The 14,307-nt window shown below is 46.3% G+C and overlaps 1 protein-coding gene across 1 annotated transcript; it reads right to left on the reverse strand.

Moving 5' to 3' along the window:
* Positions 1 to 729: 729 nt before the first annotated feature.
* Positions 730 to 11,434, reverse strand: LOC120038514 (thrombospondin-2-like; the record flags this gene model as incomplete). The annotated part of the gene is made up of 6 exons (XM_038984242.1): positions 730 to 2,612; positions 3,800 to 3,939; positions 4,215 to 4,312; positions 6,212 to 6,483; positions 8,644 to 8,871; positions 11,200 to 11,434. Coding segments are annotated over 6 exons (981 nt in total), but the record flags the coding sequence as incomplete, so codon positions are not given.
* Between the last annotated feature and the right edge of the window lie 2,873 nt (positions 11,435 to 14,307).

Genomic DNA, 14,307 nt, shown 5'->3' on the forward strand with positions numbered 1-14,307 from the left:
TATTTACCATCTAGCAAGGGGAAAAGTATGTTACATTAGCAACATGTTATTTACCATCTAGCAAGGGGAAAAGTATGTTACATTAGCAACATGTTATTTACCATCTAGCAAGGGGAAACGCCTTTCTATCAACACCGACTGCTACTTTGGCTTTACATAATAGAGGCGGTAGGTAGCCTAGTGGCAGGTAGCCTAGTGGCAGGTAGCCTAGTGACAGGTAGCCTAGTGACAGGTAGCCTAGTGGCAGGTAGCCTAGTGACAGGTAGCCTAGTGGCAGGTAGCCTAGTGGCAGGTAGCCTAGTGACAGGTAGCCTAGTGGCAGGTAGCCTAGTGGTTAGAGTGTTGGACTAGTAACCGAAAGATTGCAAGATTGAATCCCTGAGCTGACAAGGTAAAAATCTGTCGTTCTGCCCCTGAACAAAGCAGTTAATCCACTGTTCCTAGGCCGTCATTGAAAATAAGAATGTGTTCTTAACTGACACACCTAGTTGAATAAAGGTTCAATTCAAAAAATTGCTTTGAAATGATTGTATCCATATTTCTCTTTGCATACGATAGATTCAAATAGAGGGACTATATATTTGATCTTCACTTGACAACATTTAAAGGATCTGATGTATTAATTAACCAATCAATCAGTTTAATGTTAAATATAAATCTACTTCCATTTTATGACATATTTATAACAATCCATCATTTCCATTATCACAATGAAGAAGACATGGTGTACAAACAATTTATTTAGGAAATAAGATAATGTCTTTTAAGTGGAACACATACATGACGACTCCTCCACAACTAATAATGGTAAATTTAGCAACAAATGAATACCTTTTTTTTTATTTATTTTTTTACATTTGTGCATTGCAATATCCCTCACAAAATATAACAAAGCTAGTTAGTAACAACGAAAACTAAATTTGACAACAATTAATGCTATGCAGACTGATGACAACTTGAAAGCTATACATTGCAAATATCCTTGATACATATAATTCAACCAAAAGTTACAAGAAACATTTTTACTTGATTTTTTAATAGATTCTAGAATGGTTTTAATAGATTCTAGAATGGTTTTAATAGATTCTAGAATGGTTAAATGTTTGAATAGATTAATCTGGTTAAATGTTTCACTCATTCAAAACAGAAAGTTCTCTTCTCATGACCACCTGTTTCCACGTTAACACGTGAGCGACACATTTACATTGACATAAAGTCAAGTGTTTTCATTGTGTCCCATCTGAAATGCCCCCTGTCACACCAGGCATACACACTCAAACCTCAGACCGTCAGCTGTCGTGGTCAAGGATGCTGTGAACCGTTAACATAATAATCATTGTTGCTCTCTCACACATACTACTACTACAACTAACCCCAAACATGACATTTGCCCTTACATCAATGTAGCACTCTTACATCAACACTTAAGGCTATGTTCCAATGTCCATACTAGCATACTACTTAGAATGCATGCACAATGTATTGCTTGATTCTATGGAAGTGGGATGCTAGAGGGGTATTGGAATAGAGTTTTACAACCAACCCAAACTACTACAACTGCTCCTCTTGAAACCACTGCATTGTTTTGAGTGACGATAGGGCCTCTCTTGGGGAATTAGTGAACATATGAATCAAGTAATACATGACATAACATTGCATAGTGCACAAAGTTTGTGATAGTCTATTTTATCTTGATGTTTGAGACATTTTGATGTTGATATCCAACGATTTTTCTGTTGTACTTCCAATTGTGAAATTTCGTCAGTGTAAACAAATAAATAAATGATTTACAATCTCTAACAAACAAAACAAACAAGACATAAACTCACGATAATAATTTACAGAACAAATTATAGTACAAACTTAGTATAAACATCCCAAAGTACTTTAAAATGCTATAAAACGTCCTCAGGGTCAACCTTCTTAGAGTTTGACAAACATTTTAAATGGGTAACTGAAGACCCTTAGTTCAGGATGGCATAAGAAACAATACAAAATATAACTTTGTTTTAAGTCAGCAACATACATCAGTGTGCTTTGGTATCAATTAAGAGTTTGGCAGATATTTGGCAGTTAATATTACATGTGATCACATTTTTCACTGTATGGCTGAAACTGCTGAGGTCAATACAGAGACCTTTAGTTGCTGGGCGACCTAGACACCATTACTGTACCAAGTTGCTCTCTATTCCAGCAAGAATATCAATATTTATCGAGTAACAATCATTTTATATTTACTTTTGTTAATGTAAAGCTGTAGAAAGTTAGGAGAAAAGCACAAAAGTGGTTGTTCAAAGAATCCCTATAATATGTTGTCAACATCAGTTACAGTTTTTTTTCATCGCCCAGGCCTATTTCATTTGTCCACTTGTCATCTGTTTTCACTTCTCAGGGAAATGTCTTTTCACATAAGGCACTCAGAAAAACTGTAAAGGGCCATGGCTGCCCCTTCAATGGAAAGTTAGAGCCAAAAAGACTTTGGAGGGGCGAAGTTGAAGCTACATCGCTTTGCTTGAAATGACGAGCGACTCAGCAATAGGCTGGTGAACAGGTTATGAGGTTAAGTGTCTTTAAGCCATTTGAAGTTTTCACATCCAACGCTGTTCAGTTATCTAGATAAAAAAGAAGAAAAAGTATGATTATTTATAACAACAAAGCTAAGGAATAACAGCATATCCAGAGTCATACAGTATGTAGATTAAGTCTATATACAGTATACAGCTGTATACCTATACAGTGTGGCAGTATGGTTCTGGGAATGTAGAACACTGAATACAGCACAAGGTGGAGTATTGGCTGTATCATTCCGTAAAGCAAGACAACAACTATTTCGTTTTGACAGTGAACAAGCAGTATTCTCATATTTGTGATCAAAGTAGCACCTGAAACATTTAACACCAGACCTCCCACACACACACACACACACACACGCACACACACACACACACACACACACACACACACACACACACACACACACACACACACACACACACACACACACACACACACACACACACCAGACCTCCCTCACACACACCAGACCTCCCCCACACACACCAGACCTCCCTCACACACACCAGACTTCCCTCACACACACCATACCTCCCCCACACACATCAGATCTCCCTCACACACACCAGATCTCCCTCACACACACCAGACCTCCCTCACACACACCAGACCTCCCTCACACACACCAGACCTCCCACACACAAACCAGACACCCTCACACACACCAGACCTCCCTCACACACACCAGACCTCCCTCACACACACACACACACACACACACCAGACCTCCCTCACACACACACACACCAGACTTCCCTCACACACACCAGACCTCCCACACACACACCAGACCTCCCTCACACACACCAGACCTCCCTCACACACACCAGACCTCCTGCAGTGTCACACACACCACACACACACACACACACACACACACACTAGTCTAAGTGTCTGAGTCATTGGAACCAGGCAAGGTGACAAGCAGAAACAAAAGCATGACTGCTGTTTTCTTTTTAACAAAGCGTGATTTTTTTAAATTTCTTTTTTTACAGCCGACACAAAACAGAGACCTCTTTATGATTGTTACCTGATGGACAACACAGTTGGAAACTCCAGCTCATCTGAGTATTGGAAAAGATTTAGAAGGTTTTAACAACACTTTCCCCCCTTCAACTGCATTTTGTCTCCCAAAAAGGACAGATCTCTCACCAACCAACCATTCAACACAGCACAAACCGATCTGGGACCAAGCTAGAATGGTGCTGCTAGCTACAGGACTCACCTCTGCACTCGTATTTGAGATCGGAGAAGAAGACCAGTTCCTGGGAGAAAACAAACAGGCCTAACCGTCCTCCAGCAAACGTCTTGTCGTACACTGGTCCTGAGTCTGCCAAGATCTGTTTCCCTTCATAAACCACAACCCTGCAAAACGCAACAAGACAATACATGAATGATTGAAAATGATCGCTTGGTGTGCTGAACACTTAGATAAAACACACTATGGACAAAACACCCTGGGTAACAGTTTAGCCTATTGTATATAATTTGTTCTGCTATTATACAAAGAATCTTCAGACTGTTACTGAGGAAAGCGTGATGGGTGTGATCGACTGGATTCGATCCCAGGTCTTCTACATGCCACAAGACTGTTTTAGCCCACTGAGCTAAACCCTAGGCATTAGGCTGGACTTGCTCACCTGATGAAACCAGTCTTGGGTCTGTGGATGAGGTGCCACCTGTAGGCTGTGTAATCCTTCCAGCCAATGTTTTTGGGATCGTGCCAAAGAGTGCGCACCTGTGGACAACAGAGAAGGAAAAAAATGAATTACTAAAGAGCTATGATCTATGATTACTTTATACATTTCATTGATTGACTGAAATATTGCTCAATAGAGGGTATGACCACACCAGAGACAATGTATGATATGTTGGCTTATATGACTTAGCTGTGTCGTGTCAGGGTGAGTGGCCACTTTGGATGACTTAGCCGTGTCAGGGTGAGTGGCCACTTTGGATGACTTAGCTGTGTCAGGGTGAGTGGCCACTTTGGATGACTTAGCCGTGTCAGGGTGAGTAGCCACTTTGGATGACTTAGCTGTGTCAGGGTGAGTGGCCACTTTGGATGACTTAGCTGTGTCAGGGTGAGTGGCCACTTTGGATGACTTAGCTGTGTCAGGGTGAGTAGCCACTTTGGATGACTTAGCTGCGTCAGGGTGAGTGGCCACTTTGGATGACTTAGCTGTGTCAGGGTGAGTGGCCACTTTGGATGACTTAGCTGCGTCAGGGTGAGTGGCCACTTTGGATGACTTAGCTGCGTCAGGGTGAGTGGCCACTTTGGATGACTTAGCTGCGTCAGGGTGAGTGGCCACTTTGGATGACTTAGCTGTGTCAGGGTGAGTGGCCACTTTGGATGACTTAGCTGTGTCAGGGTGAGAAGCCACTTTGGATGACTTAGCTGTGTCAGGGTGAGTGGCCACTTTGGATGACTTAGCCGTGTCAGGGTGAGTGGCCACTTTGGATGACTTAGCTGTGTCAGGGTGAGTAGCCACTTTGGATGACTTAGCCGTGTCAGGGTGGGTGGCCACTTTGGATGACTTAGCTGTGTCAGGGTGAGTGGCCACTTTGGATGACTTAGCTGTGTCAGGGTGAGAAGCCACTTTGGATGACTTAGCTGTGTCAGGGTGAGTGGCCACTTTGGATGACTTAGCTGCGTCAGGGTGAGTGGCCACTTTGGATGACTTAGCTGTGTCAGGGTGAGTAGCCACTTTGGATGACTTAGCCGTGTCAGGGTGGGTGGCCACTTTGGATGACTTAGCTGTGTCAGGGTGAGTAGCCACTTTGGATGACTTAGCCGTGTCAGGGTGGGTGGCCACTTTGGATGACTTAGCTGCGTCAGGGTGAGTGGCCACTTTGGATGACTTAGCCGTGTCAGGGTGAGTAGCCACTTTGGATGACTTAGCCGTGTCAGGGTGAGTGGCCACTTTGGATGACTTAGCTGTGTCAGGGTGAGTAGCCACTTTGGATGACTTAGCCGTGTCAGGGTGGGTGGCCACTTTGGATGACTTAGCTGTGTCAGGGTGAGTGGCCACTTTGGATGACTTAGCTGTGTCAGGGTGAGTGGCCACTTTGGATGACTTAGCTGTGTCAGGGTGAGTGGCCACTTTGGATGACTTAGCTGCGTCAGGGTGAGTGGCCACTTTGGATGACTTAGCTGTGTCAGGGTGAGTAGCCACTTTGGATGACTTAGCCGTGTCAGGGTGGGTGGCCACTTTGGATGACTTAGCTGTGTCAGGGTGAGTAGCCACTTTGGATGACTTAGCCGTGTCAGGGTGGGTGGCCACTTTGGATGACTTAGCTGCGTCAGGGTGAGTGGCCACTTTGGATGACTTAGCCGTGTCAGGGTGAGTAGCCACTTTGGATGACTTAGCCGTGTCAGGGTGAGTGGCCACTTTGGATGACTTAGCTGCGTCAGGGTGGGTGGCCACTTTGGATGACTTAGCTGTGTCAGGGTGAGTAGCCACTTTGGATGACCTAGCCGTGTCAGGGTGAGTGGCCACTTTGGATGACTTAGCCGTGTCAGGGTGAGTGGCCACTTTGGATGACTTAGCTGCGTCAGGGTGAGTAGCCACTTTGGATGACTTAGCTGTGTCAGGGTGAGTAGCTACTTTGGATGGAATCTTGGATCTTAGCAAACCTGATCTTTAGTGTTGCCTGTGTGCCACAGGGCGTTTCTCAGGTTCTCCCCTGTGCCTGTGGTTGAATTGACCACCTTCAGGGAGACACCAGAGATACCGAAGGCCTTGGAGGGTTTGTCTTCCCAGTAGGTCTGAGTGATCTGCTTCCACATCACCACGTAGAAGCGGCCGCTCGACTGGTAGCCGAACACGAAACCAGCGTAGTCGTCATCCCGGTCCGTGTTCACATAGAACGTACCGCTGAAGTCCACCGCATTGAACTCATCAAAGCCTAGAATGGTAGGACAGAACATGTGAATACTAAGGATGGATGGTGGGACAGAACATGTGAATACTAAGGATGGATGGTGGGACAGAAAATGTGAAAACTAAGGATGGATGGTGGGACAGAACATGTGAATACTAAGGATGGATGGTGGGACAGAACATGTGAATGCTATGGATGGATGGTGGGACAGAACATGTGAATGCTATGGATGGATGGTGGGACAGAACATGTGAATACTAAGGATGGATGGTGGGACAGAACATGTGAATACTAAGGATGGATGGTGGGACAGAACATGTGAATACTAAGGATGGATGGTGGGACAGAACATGTGAAAACTAAGGATGGATTGTGGGACAGAACATGTGAATACTAAGAATGGATGGTGGGACAGAACATGTGAAAACTAAGGATGGATGGTGGGACAGAACATGTGAATACTAAGGATGGATGGTGGGACAGAACATGTGAAAACTATGGATGGATGGTGGGACAGAACATGTGAATACTAAGGATGGATGGTGGAACAGAACATGTGAAAACTAAGGATGGATTGTGGGACAGAACATGTGAATACTAAGAATGGATGGTGGGAAGGAACATGTGAATACTAAGGATGGATGGTGGGACAGAACATGTGAATACTAAGGATGGATGGTGGGACAGAACATGTGAAAACTAAGGATGGATGGTGGGACAGAACATGTGAATACTAAGGATGGATGGTGGGACAGAACATGTGAAAACTAAGGATGGATTGTGGGACAGAACATGTGAATACTAAGAATGGATGGTGGGAAAGAACATGTGAATACTAAGGATGGATGGTGGGACAGAACATGTGAATACTAAGGATGGATGGTGGGACAGAACATGTGAAAACTAAGGATGGATGGTGGGACAGAACATGTGAATACTAAGGATGGATGGTGGGACAGAACATGTGAATACTAAGGATGGATGGTGGGACAGAACATGTGAAAACTAAGGATGGATGGTGGGACAGAACATGTGAATACTAAGGATGGATGGTGGGACAGAACATGTGAATACTAAGGATGGATGGTGGGACAGAACATGTGAAAACTAAGGATGGATGGTGGGACAGAACATGTGAATACTAAGGATGGATGGTGGGACAGAACATGTGAATACTAAGGATGGATGGTGGGACAGAACATGTGAATTCTAAGGATGGTTGGTTATTAAAAATTCATCAGGGATTCAGAATTAAAATCCACATAACGTACACTACATGGCCAAAAGAATGTGGACACCTGCTCGTCGAACATCTCATTCCAAAATCATGGGCATTATTAATATGACGTTGGTCCCCACCTTTGCTGCTATAACAGCCTCCACTCTTCTGGGAAGGCTTTCCGCTATATGTTGGAACATTGCCGCAGGGACTTGCTTCCATTCAGCCACAAGAGCCTTAGTGAGGTTGGGCACTGATGTTTGGTGATTAAGCCTGAATCTCAGTCGGCGTTCTAATTAATCCCAAAGGTGTTGGATGGGGTTGAGGTCAGGGTTAAGTGCAGGCAAACAGTTATTGTGCTGACGTTGCTTCCAGCGGCAGTTTGGAACTTGGTAGTGAGTGTTGCAACCAAGGACAGACGATTTTCACGTGCTTCGCGCTTCAGCACTCGGCGTTCTCGTTCTGTGAGCTTATGTGACCAACCACTTCGCGGCTGAGACGTTGTTGCTCCTAGACATTTCCACTTACAATAACAGCACTTACAGTTGACCGGGGCGGCTCTAGTAGGGCAGAACTTTGACTAACTGATTTGTTAGAAAGGTGGCATCTTATAACGGTGCCACGTTGAAAGTAACGGAGCTCAGTAAGGCTATTCTACTGCCAATGTTTGTCTATGGAGATTGCACGGCTGTGTGCTTGATTTTATACATCTGTCAGCAACAGGTATGGCTGAAATAGCAGAATCCACTAATTTGAAGGGGTGTCCACATACTTTCATGTACACTATATATACAAAAGTATCTGAGGTAAGGTTGTCCTGCTCTACTCACCCACTGTGATGCAAGGTCAGAGTTGACAGTCTGCACATTTCTAAACTGTAGTGAATTAAATCTCTAATTTATCTCTAATAATTATATATTTTACGGCAGTATAGGGACTACATATTGAGGTTATGACCTACTCACCAACAGCGATGCCAGGGTCAGAGTTGACGGTCTGCACCAGCTCCTTGCCCTGATGCCTAACCACCCAGTTGGGGTCGATCTGCGTGGTTCCCTTGGGGTCCAGGTGCACCATCTGAAACTTCCGGAAGTTTGTGACGCTGACGGCGTTGTTCTCAGGACACACGTCAAGGATGTCCGGGATGTTGTCGTTGTCAAAGTCGTCTTTGCAGGCGTCTCCTCTACCGTCGCCTGTTGATAGAAGAACAGAAGATGTTGGGTTAAAATACAAAGTCCTAGTGTGACAACTTTGACAAAGACTATGGTCGTAACGAAGTCTGCTTTTTAAATGAATAACAGAGCACCATGAATTCCTAATACAATGTTGCAGTCCATCTTCGGTTGTTGCTCTCCTATTCCCTTTTAATGGAAGCTTTATTTATTTATTATTAGGATCCCCATTAGTTTACTTTTATTTATTTATTATTAGGATCCCCATTAGTTTACTTTTATTTATTTAGGATCCCCATTAGTTTACTTTTATTTATTTATTATTAGGATCCCCATTAGTTTTTGCAGAAGCAGCAGTTACTCCTCCTGGGGTGCACGATGAGTGAAAACGATCCATGCTAACCTGTAACTTTACTTCAAATTTCCATAACTTCTGGCGACTACAGTAGGCCTACTATATATAACTCTCTAGCCTCCACACTATCAGTAATGTTGCAAAATTCCCACCCCAGGGAAGGCAGATGTTTCACTCAGTCCACTAAGTTTTCATTAAAAAAACGGAACAGAAAATAACCGCAATTCTTTCCCAAGAACTTTTATCTTTTACTACCGTATGTCCGCCAAGTCCAATAAGGAGTCTCAGCCATCTCTGCATGCCATGAAAACTGCCATTGATACGTGTAACTGTCTTAGAGGCAATAGTTAGAAATAGACTCAGGGCATAATACAGAGTGAAGGGAAATGGGATTAAAGCCTGTGCTATGGTGAAGTAGCTGCATTTTTCCCACTTTCTCCTCTACTCTTTTGTTATTGCACAGGGGGCTGACTTGATTCTATCAAATAAACACCTTCTGATGAGATGTGAAGAGGATGAAGGGATCTGGCACACTCTTTCTCCCTCTCTCTCTTTCTCCCTCTCACTCTTTCTCCCTCTCCCTCCATATTTTCCCATCTCTCTCTCTCTCTCTCCCTCCCTGCCTCCCTCCCTCCCTCCCTCCCTCTCCCCCCTCTCCACACAGGCTGTTTCTAGTTAAAGTCAACTAAACAATTTCCAGGTAACCCTGCATAATGAAACTGAAATTGGGCACTGTGGATTAATCGAGAGCAATTGAGCCCAGATGCCCCTTTCGGAAATAAAACTGTCCTGGCTGCAGGGTGGCTAGCTGGCTTATGATACCCTCATGGGTTCCAGCTCCGCACGATGAAGTCATACGCTAATGACATCATCAACCCTGACCAAGAAATACTCATTTTTATTAACTCTTTCCTGTCTGACCCACCCACCATACTTGCACAATAAAACTGTGGGAGGATTCAACAACAGTTACTGGGTGTGCGAATACTACTTCTAAACCTCTAACCATACTTCACTATACACCTGCCTTTTTATAGAGAGAGGGGAAATAGAACATGGCATATTGAACTGTAAAAATATGGGTGAAAAGGAGGGGATAAAAGGAATCTCATGTGTGTTTATGGTGCACAGGTGCAGGGTTAGGGTTCCACGGTGCAGGGTTAGGGTTCCACGGTGCAGGGTTAGGGTTCCACGGTGCAGGGTTAGGGATCCCAGGTTCAGGGTTCCCAATTGCAGGGTTAGGGTTCCCAGGTTCAGGGTTTCCAGGTGCAGGGTTAGGGTTAGGGTTCCCAGATGCAGGGTTAGGGATCCCAGGTGCAGGGTTAGGGTTCCCAGGTGCAAAGTTAGGGATCCCAGGTGCAGGGTTAGGGATCCCAGGTGCAGGGTTAGGGTTCCCAGGTGCAGGGTTAGGGTTCCCAGGTGCAGGGTTAGGGTTCCCAGGTGCAGGGTTAGGGTTCCCAGGTGCAGGGTTAGGGTTCCCAGGTGCAGGGTTCCCAGTTCCCAGGTGCACGTTTAGGGTTCCCCAGTGCAGGGTTAGGGTTCCCAGGTGCAGGGTTAGGGTTCCCAGGTGCAAGGTTCCCAGGTGCAGGGTTCCCAGGTGTAGGGTTCCCAGGTACAGGTTTAGGGTTCCCCGGGGAAGGGGTAGGGTTCCCAGGTACAGGGTTCCCAGTTCCCAGGTGCAGGGTTAGGGTTCCCAAGTGCATGAGTGTAAAAAGGAGGGCAATAGGTTCTGCTTTGTGTTTTATGGTGGACAGGCGCAGGGAAGCCTCAAAGGGAGATTCCTGTATCACAAGCAGCAGTCTGTGTGATTATAGATAGTATCTACAGTATACTATATAGGGCTATTACAGAGTCTACCTAGTGGCTACTAATTCAGACAGCTACAGTCACAGCACTGTTCACAGGTGTGAGGGTATTCAACATGCTGATGCACGTTGTGTGTGCGTGCGTGCGCAAGTATGCATACGTCCATGCACACGTGTTTTCCTCCTTACCATCAGTGTCCAGTTGATCTTTGTTGGGCGTCAATCTACAGTTGTCTCTATCGTCAGGGATACCATCATTGTCATCGTCGAAGTCACAGGCGTCCCCTTTGCCGTCCTTATCGTGGTCTGCCTGGTTGGAGTTGGCCACATAAGGACAGTTGTCCAGGTTGTTCTGGTGACCGTCTTCATCAATGTCCTGGTTGTTGTCACACTGGTCTCCTACAAGGTCATTGTCTGTGTCAGCCTGTTAGAGAGGAGAGAGGAGGGTTACAGGTCATTGTCTGTGTCAGCCTGTTAGAGAGGAGAGAGGAGGGTTACAGGTCATTGTCTGTGTCAGCCTGTTAGAGAGGAGAGAGCAGGGTTACAGGTCATTGTCTGTGTCAGCCTGTTAGAGAGGAGAGAGCAGGGTTACAGGTCATTGTCTGTGTCAGCCTGTTAGAGAGGAGAGAGGAGGGTTACAGGTCATTGTCTGTGTCAGCCTGTTAGAGAGGAGAGAGCAGGGTTACAGGTCATTGTCTGTGTCAGCCTGTTAGAGAGGAGAGAGCAGGGTTACAGGTCATTGTCTGTGTCAGCCTGTTAGAGAGGAGAGGGGAGGGTTACAGGTCATTGTCTGTGTCAGCCTGTTAGAGAGGAGAGAGCAGGGTTACAGGTCATTGTCTGTGTCAGCCTATTAGAGAGGAGAGAGCAGGGTTACAGGTCATTGTCTGTGTCAGCCTGTTAGAGAGGAGAGAGGAGGGTTACAGGTCATTGTCTGTGTCAGCCTGTTAGAGAGGAGAGAGCAGGGTTACAGGTCATTGTCTGTGTCAGCCTGTTAGAGAGGAGAGAGCAGGGTTACAGGTCATTGTCTGTGTCAGCCTGTTAGAGAGGAGAGAGCAGGGTTACAGGTCATTGTCTGTGTCAGCCTGTTAGAGAGGAGAGGGGAGGGTTACAGGTCATTGTCTGTGTCAGCCTGTTAGAGAGGAGAGAGCAGGGTTACAGGTCATTGTCTGTGTCAGCCTATTAGAGAGGAGAGAGCAGGGTTACAGGTCATTGTCTGTGTCAGCCTGTTAGAGAGGAGGGTTACAGGTCATTGTCTGTGTCAGCCTGTTAGAGAGGAGAGAGGAGGGTTACAGGTCATTGTCTGTGTCAGCCTATTAGAGAGGAGAGAGCAGGGTTACAGGTCATTGTCTGTGTCAGCCTGTTAGAGAGGAGGGTTACAGGTCATTGTCTGTGTCAGCCTGTTAGAGAGGAGAGGGGAGGGTTACAGGTCATTGTCTGTGTCAGCCTGTTAGAGAGGAGGGTTACAGGTCATTGTCTGTGTCAGCCTGTTAGAGAGGAGAGAGCAGGGTTACAGGTCATTGTCTGTGTCAGCCTGTTAGAGAGGATAGGGGAGGGTTACAGGTCATTGTCTGTGTCAGCCTGTTAGAGAGGAGAGGGGAGGGTTACAGGTCATTGTCTGTGTCAGCCTGTTAGAGAGGAGGGTTACAGGTCATTGTCTGTCTCAGCCTGTTGGAGAGGGGAGGGTTACAGGTCGTTGTCTGTGTCAGCCTGTTAGAGAGGAGGGTTACAGGTCATTGTCTGTGTCAGCCTGTTAGAGAGGAGAGGGGAGGGTTACAGGTCATTGTCTGTGTCAGCCTGTTAGAGAGGAGAGAGGAGGGTTACAGGTCATTGTCTGTGTCAGCCTATTAGAGAGGAGGGTTACAGGTCATTGTCTGTGTCAGCCTATTAGAGAGGAGAGGGGAGGGTTACAGGTCATTGTCTGTGTCAGCCTGTTAGAGAGGAGAGGGGAGGGTTACAGGTCATTGTCTGTGTCAGCCTGTTAGAGAGGAGAGGGGAGGGTTACAGGTCATTGTCTGTGTCAGCCTGTTAGAGAGGAGGGTTACAGGTCATTGTCTGTGTCAGCCTGTTAGAGAGGAGGGTTACAGGTCATTGTCTGTGTCAGCCTGTTAGAGAGGAGAGGGGAGGGTTACAGGTCATTGTCTGTGTCAGCCTGTTAGAGAGGAGAGGGGAGGGTTACAGGTCATTGTCTGTGTCAGGCTGTTAGAGAGGAGAGAGCAGGGTTACAGGTCATTGTCTGTGTCAGCCTGTTAGAGAGGAGAGGGGAGGGTTACAGGTCATTGTCAGTGTCAGCCTGTTAGAGGGGAGAGGGGAGGGTTACAGGTCATTGTCTGTGTCAGCCTGTTAGAGAGGAGGGTTACAGGTCATTGTCTGTGTCAGCCTGTTAGAGAGGAGAGGGTTACAGGTCATTGTCTGTGTCAGCCTGTTAGAGGGGAGAGAGCAGGGTTACAGGTCATTGTCTGTGTCAGCCTGTTAGAGAGGAGAGGGGAGGGTTACAGGTCATTGTCTGTGTCAGCCTGTTAGAGAGGAGAGAGCAGGGTTACAGGTCATTGTCTGTGTCAGCCTGTTAGAGAGGAGAGAGGAGGGTTACAGGTCATTGTCTGTGTTAGCCTGTTAGAGGGGAGAGGGGAGGGTTACAGGTCATTGTCTGTGTCCGCCTGTTAGAGAGGAGAGGGGAGGGTTACAGGTCATTGTCTGTGTCAGCCTGTTAGAGGGGAGGGTTACAGGTCATTGTCTGTGTCAGCCTGTTAGAGAGGAGAGAGCAGGGTTACAGGTCATTGTCTGTGTCAGCCTGTTAGAGAGGAGAGAGGAGGGTTACAGGTCATTGTCTGTGTCAGCCTGTTAGAGAGGAGAGAGCAGGGTTACAGGTCATTGTCTGTGTCAGCCTGTTAGAGAGGAGAGAGGAGGGTTACAGGTCATTGTCTGTGTCAGCCTGTTAGAGAGGAGAGCGGAGGGTTACAGGTCATTGTCTGTGTCAGCCTGTTAGAGAGGAGAGGGGAGGGTTACAGGTCATTGTCTGTGTCAGCCTGTTAGAGAGGAGAGGGGAGGGTTACAGGTCATTGTCTGTGTCAACCTGTTAGAGAGGAGAGAGGAGGGTTACAGGTCATTATCTGTGTCAGCCTGTTAGAGAGGAGAGGGGAGGGTTACAGGTCATTGTCTGTGTCAGCCTGTTAGAGGGGAGGGTTACAGGTCATTGTCTGTGTCAGCCTGTTAGAGGGGAGAGGGGAGGGTTACAGGTCATTGTCTGTGTCAGCCTGTTAGAGAGGAGAGGGGAGGGTTACAGGTCTTTGTCTGTGTCAG

The sequence above is a fragment of the Salvelinus namaycush genome, unplaced genomic scaffold (genome assembly GCF_016432855.1).
Source record: "Salvelinus namaycush isolate Seneca unplaced genomic scaffold, SaNama_1.0 Scaffold2230, whole genome shotgun sequence".
Taxonomy (NCBI): Eukaryota; Metazoa; Chordata; class Actinopteri; order Salmoniformes; family Salmonidae; genus Salvelinus; species Salvelinus namaycush.